The sequence below is a fragment of the Nicotiana tomentosiformis genome, chromosome 11, assembly GCF_000390325.3.
Source record: "Nicotiana tomentosiformis chromosome 11, ASM39032v3, whole genome shotgun sequence".
Classification (NCBI taxonomy): Eukaryota; Viridiplantae; Streptophyta; class Magnoliopsida; order Solanales; family Solanaceae; genus Nicotiana; species Nicotiana tomentosiformis.
The window spans coordinates 121,880,935-121,887,736 of NC_090822.1; the positions used below are offsets into that span (position 1 = coordinate 121,880,935).

Consider the following 6,802-nt stretch of genomic DNA (forward strand, 5'->3'; position numbering starts at 1 on the left):
CTGGTGGGGGTGGTCGCCGGTTGACGTGGGGATGGTCGCCGACGCGGGGTGGGGCTGGGTCTCGGTTATGACCGTTGGAGGGGAAGCGCAGAGAGAGAGAGAGAGTCGTAGTTTCTCTTACAAAAGTAGTTCCTAATTTGTTTGATGAAGTTCCCTGTGTAATTTCTAAATATGTAAATTTTAATTTAAAAATTTTGAGAAATGTATGCTCAAATTCACACCTAATATTAGTTAATTTGACCCTCATACTATGGAAATGTTTATATAAACTAAAACAGAGAGTATAATTACCTAGGGGTGTTCGTTGGTCGCTGATATACATATTTATGCATTTGATTCGGTATTTTTGATATTCAGTTTCTTGAAATGATATATCAAAAATCATACCTATTTAAATTCGGTATGGTTCAGCTTTCTTTTTTTCGGTTTCGATTTGTTCTGTCTTAACTTCGGTTGTTCGGTTTGAGTATTAACTAGTGCAAACAACCATAAACTATAATATTCTTAATTAAAGTACTCACAAATACAAAAATAAGAACGTTCTAAGCTTACTTAACTGTTGACAAAATCTGATCCAGAACCAGCAAGTATCATCACATGGAAAGAGAAAAGGTATATAAAGGAATATGATTATAAAAATGTCTTGTTACTTACTTACAGTTAATTGTTGAACTTAGAGAATACAATAAGGACTAATCCAACAGATACAACATCAATTCACGAGTAACGGAGTAAGAAATACCCTAAAATCATAGAAACATTATAAAAAATTGCTTGACAACCTGGATAGTAAGAGTCAAAATCTCCAGCCTACTTTGTTCCTTCATTTTCCTAAAAAAGTATATGAGCTTTATTGCCAACCTCAACATGAATGCCAAAAACAACGTATGGTATAACTTAGTGTGTTATATCTCGCAAGGTTTCGTTGTTTTGGTTAGGTGATCAGTGGCCTCCCACATGGGAGAACTGAGATATCATGTATGGTTTCCCTTTATAAGCTAAGTACTAGTGATTCTCTCTCTATGAGAGGCTTGTATTCAGCATAAGTGGAATCATCAAACTTAAGCTAAGCAAGCTTTTAGAAGTCTTAACGTGCTTCGAAGATATGTTAAAGTTAAAAAAAAAAGATCGGCAACAGTTTGGATTTTGGCAACAGTTTTTCAGTTTGCTAGCTGAGATTTGGGTCAAGAGGGATTTATGTTCCCATTCAAAAGGTGAAGGGGGTGTTGTTTTCCTACACTAGAAGGTTAAGGGGTAAATTAAAATTTACTCAAAACTTAAACCAATTACCATACCAAAATACTGAATATCAAATGCAGTCAAACCTCTTTATAACAGCCTTATTTGTTCTGATATTGTTTGGCTGCTATAGTGAAGTGCTATTATAAAAGACATATATTATAACATATCATAAAAATCGGTTCCAAGTAAATTTTTATTTTTATTGTGAATGACTGTTATATAAGGATGTTGTTATAGAAAAGTTTGATTGTACCAATATTTTCGATTTCGGTATGATAATTTTGTAGTTATAGGCATAACCCTACAACTACCTATAAAAAGGAAGTTGGTGATAGTTTGTTCCCTACGTTCTTTTCTACAAATCCATAATGGTTTTTCCGGTAGAAGCCATTGTAGGGCTAGTGACCTTCACATTTCTCTTCTACTTCCTATGGACAAAAAAATCTCAAAAACCTTCAAAACCCTTACCACCGAAAATCCCGGGAGGATGGCCGGTAATCGGCCATCTTTTCTACTTCGATGACGACGGCGACGACCGTCCATTAGCTCGAAAACTCGGAGACTTAGCTGACAAATACGGACCCGTTTTCACTTTTCGGCTAGGCCTTCCCCTTGTGTTAGTTGTAAGCAGTTACGAAGCTATAAAAGACTGTTTCTCTACAAATGACGCCATTTTCTCCAATCGTCCAGCTTTTCTTTACGGCGAATACCTTGGCTACAATAATGCCATGCTATTTTTGGCAAATTACGGATCTTACTGGCGAAAAAATCGTAAATTAATTATTCAGGAAGTTCTCTCTGCTAGTCGTCTCGAAAAATTCAAACACGTGAGATTCGCCAGAATTCAAACGAGCATTAAGAATTTATACACTCGAATTGATGGAAATTCGAGTACGATAAATTTAACTGATTGGTTAGAAGAATTGAATTTTGGTCTGATCGTGAAAATGATCGCTGGGAAAAATTATGAATCCGGTAAAGGAGATGAACAAGTGGAGAGATTTAAGAAAGCGTTTAAGGATTTTATGATTTTATCAATGGAGTTTGTGTTATGGGATGCATTTCCAATTCCATTATTTAAATGGGTGGATTTTCAAGGGCATGTTAAGGCTATGAAAAGGACTTTTAAAGATATAGATTCTGTTTTTCAGAATTGGTTAGAGGAACATATTAAGAAAAGAGAAAAAATAATGGAGGTTGGTACAGAAGGGAATGAACAAGATTTTATAGATGTGGTGCTTTCAAAAATGAGTAATGAATATCTTGGCGAAGGTTACTCTCGCGATACTGTCATAAAAGCAACAGTATTTGTAAGTTCATCTGTCATTTTTTCACTTATTCAGTTTAATTTTGAGGAATGGATAGGTAAATAATTATTTAATAGCATTAATTGTTCTAGAATTAAGAAATTATTTACTAGCATTAATTGTTCTAGAATTAAGAGGCACATAAGTAGATTAATATCATGTTTGGCCGTACTTCTAAAATTAGCTTATTAGGTTAATAATAATTTGGAGCATCGGTAAAATTATTTTTGTGTACAGGTTCAATCCGTGAAAGCAACAACTAATAAGCATTAGTGTAGTTTGTCTGCATCATACCCGTTGGGGTGAGACTCTTCCACCAGATTGCCCTTTTTGTTAGGCTATCAAAATATTAAGGATGATTATATATAGTAAAAATATAGAATGATAAATGAAAAAGATGAATTTTTTTGGGGTTCCGATAATCTGGATTATTTGTCCGAGCTTTGGGAGGCAAAAAGATCCCTACTAATCGGGACTTCACTCTAGAGTTTTATCTCGAGAGCCATGGTTAAGAATAAAAGAATATTTATCACTTCACAACTTTAATTTTGACGTAAAAGATGAGATATATAACCTCTTATAATTGATTAAACCACCTTGATAGAATAAAACTTCTTTACTCCCATTGAGCATAACAAAAAAGAAAGTAAAGGGACTTAATTCTTCTTTTTGTTAGGGAGAAATTCTTTGATTGTTTTTTGAATATAGATTCATGTCTTTTTTTTATTTCTATTAATGATGGCGCTTGAACCAATTTGTGTGCCTTTATATTTTTACCAGCCATATAATATAGTCAAAGTAAATACTCATGTCATTTGGTTTGCGAACAAGTTATACCGGAATTATATAATACAGGTATTAACTAATAGTGATTATTTAGAGGATATACTTTTTTCTTGGGTAAATGTTTGATTTTTTAGATTAAAAATAAAATATATAGGTAAGGTATAAAACGTGTGTTTGCTTTTACACTAAATAAACTTGACCTCGTACAATTCTAAGAGAAGAATTGAAATAAATGAATTATTTTATTGTTAATCTATTAAAAAAAATCAGAGTATAGATGAGATGTGCGTACTTGACAATTACTGTACTAACTAGAACAAGGTATGTGAATGATTGATATTCCTTTTTTAACTATTTGTTTTCCACAGAGTTTGGTCTTGGATGCAGCAGACACAGTTGCTCTTCACATAAATTGGGGAATGGCATTATTGATAAACAATCAAAATGCCTTGAAGAAAGCACAAGAAGAGATAGACACAAAAGTTGGTAAGGATAGATGGGTAGAAGAGAGTGATATTAAGGATTTGGTATACCTCCAAGCTATTGTTAAAGAAGTGTTACGATTATATCCACCGGGACCTTTGTTAGTACCACACGAAAATGTAGAAGATTGTGTTGTTAGTGGATATCACATTCCTAAAGGAACTAGACTATTCGCAAATGTAATGAAACTACAACGTGATCCTAAACTCTGGTCAAATCCTGATAAGTTCAATCCAGAGAGATTCATCGCTCGTGATATTGACTTTCATGGTCAGCACTATGAGTATATCCCGTTTGGTTCTGGAAGACGCTCTTGTCCGGGGATGACTTATGCATTGCAAGTGGAACACCTAACAATGGCACATTTGATCCAGGGTTTCAATTACAGAACTCCAACTGATGAGCCCTTGGATATGAAAGAAGGTGCAGGCATAACTATACGTAAGGTAAATCCTGTGAAAGTGATAATTACGCCTCGCTTGGCACCTGAGCTTTATTAAAACCTAAGATGTTTCATCTTGGTTGATCATTGTTTAATACTCCTAGATGGGTATTCATCTACCTTTTTTCAATTAGTTGTCGGTACGTATTTTTTTAATTTGGTAAGTTTGTAATAATAAGTAAAGAAGGATTGTGCTAATATATAATGGTGCATAAAATAATTGAAATGAAATGTGATGGAAATTGTGTATGTTGGGATAACAAAACACAACTATCAAGGAGACGAAATGCTATGTGAAGCAAAAAAAAGAAATTTGCCACTGATTGCTACTAAGAATCTAACAAAACCTTTCAGAAAAGAACCACTTGTATAAGTCGGGGTTGAGAATTGGAACGGATGTGCCCGGTCTGAACCACTTGTATAAGTCGGGGTTGAGAATTGGAACGGATGTGCCCGGACTATCTGCCTACGCCTTGCTTAGAGAACTGGCACTTTCTAACTCTATGAGGAGCTCCACCCCTATGAGGAGCTCCACCCCTATTTCAATTAAAGCCGCCCCTCTTCTTTTTTCTCTATCTCCTCTCGCTCCTCTAATTTTGAAACTTCTAATCAGACATTGAAAAGCAGTGGTGTTTGTTTCAAAACAGCTGAATTTTTTACGGAATTAAAACTTTTTGTTAATAACGTTTGAAAACAGACGCCAAAAGTTTTCTACAACCCATATGCTATTAGGGATAGTATAGACTTAGACTATACTGTATAGTAAAGGGCTTTTCATATGTAATAAGAAAGAGACAACACCATGTATGCGCATGAGAAAGTGCTATTGACGTGCAAAATATAGTAATCTGAACTACCACTTCTCCAATACATACAAATATATCAAAAAAGCACCATGTGCAGTAGTAAACTAGATACAGCATAGTAGCGGTCAATACATACGGAAAAAAACAAAGGGACAACACTAGCGTGGCGTATGCAGAAATTTTTGTAAGCGCTGTCAATGTTTGAATAAGTCAACAAATAAATAAATCACTATAACGACAAGCGATGTCATTTTTTATATTTGGACCTAAATTTTAATCTTGCTTATTATTTATACATGCATGTTTAAGAAAAATTTTGACGAAGTGGTGTCGTGTGACACCGCTTGAGATAAGGTGCCTACGCCCTTGGATCCAAAAGCGACTCTAGTCTTCACTAAACTCTCTCAAAATTGAGATATAGATTCTAAAGTATATTTTCAAATCGTCTTTAACAATACCAAATTCAAACAAAAAATAATCTCGTAAAATCTAAATTCAATTATATTGGGATGTGAGTTCAATTAATTGATTAATATTTGTGTCCTTTTTAGATTCTAGATTCATTCTGGGATGTGAATGTCTGATCTTATGATTTTGAGTACCAAAATTCATCACTAATATTTATTCTCGGCTTGAGTGTGCTTGGTGAGAGAGATATGGAGAGAAAATGAGAAATATTAGAGCCTAAAAATGCAAAAAAATAGACTTTAATCAATTACATTATATAAAATTGATAAATATAATTATGATAGGTAATTAAATTATAACCTCCATAATAGTGGTAATTAAGTTTATAATTTTGCGGTAAAAAGTCCTAAAATCAACATCTAGCAACAAAAAATTATAAAAGGGCCGCCGGTGCACAAAGTATCTGCGGTAGGTCCCGGGAAGGGCCGCATCTCAAGGGGTGTGGGGCCGCATCTCAAGGGGTGTGATGTAAACAGTCTACCATGGTGCAAACATAGATCACACGAAGACAATTTTACAATTTTAACACCTAGCAAATTCCTGATAAAAACAGTTCTAACATAGCACATCAAAATGTAAATGATTGAGGAAAAAGATGACTTTTATAGACAGAAAAAACAACAGTTACGTGTGGGGGTTGAACTGAGGTTGTGGCTCTGCTATTTCTGATATTGAAATTCGCTGGCTTTTTTAGTTCAATACGAAAAGAGTAAGTGAAAAGGTCTGAAAAGGAAAAGGACAATGCCTAAAAGGACTCATTCAGAACACATACAGTGAGTGATTCTAATTTCTAGTCCGAGGATTTCTAGTTCGAGGATAACGTGAGCAATCGGTTATTTCCCATTAGCAATTGCCAACTTGATGTTTGACTATTTATGTTTCTGGCCAATAGAGTAGAGGAATACTACGTGTCGTATGGGGTTTGAACCCTTCACATCAACTATCGAAGCCATAGAACTTAGTGTGTTATCCCTCAATCACGATTCAGCAATGATTTCGCCGACTTCAAAGAATATTGAGTTCATTACTCAGATGATTACTCAACTGTCTAAAGTTATTTAATAAAGTTATGACCGGGGGCAAGGCTTCTCGGGCAGCAGAAGATATCTCGAGGGACGAACTCGGGATAATCGACATTACTGGATCCCCTCAGATTTCGGATGCTATGATCCATGAGGCTAACATGTTGGAAAGTCGATCTTATGAGGGTATTCAGGGATCGACTGATATTCATGGTTTTCTGGATGAGATCGAGTCTGCTGCCTCGG

The 6,802-nt window shown here is 35.0% G+C and overlaps 1 protein-coding gene across 1 annotated transcript; it reads left to right on the forward strand.

Moving 5' to 3' along the window:
* The first annotated feature begins 636 nt into the window (after nt 1-636).
* Nucleotides 637-4,509, forward strand: LOC104103346 (nicotine N-demethylase CYP82E3-like). Its single transcript, XM_009611242.4, has 2 exons — nt 637-2,552; nt 3,704-4,509. Exons 1-2 carry the CDS (start codon nt 1,611-1,613, stop codon nt 4,316-4,318), a joined length of 1,557 nt encoding a protein of 518 aa, XP_009609537.1. The 5' UTR covers nt 637-1,610; the 3' UTR covers nt 4,319-4,509.
* Nucleotides 4,510-6,802: the final 2,293 nt, after the last annotated feature.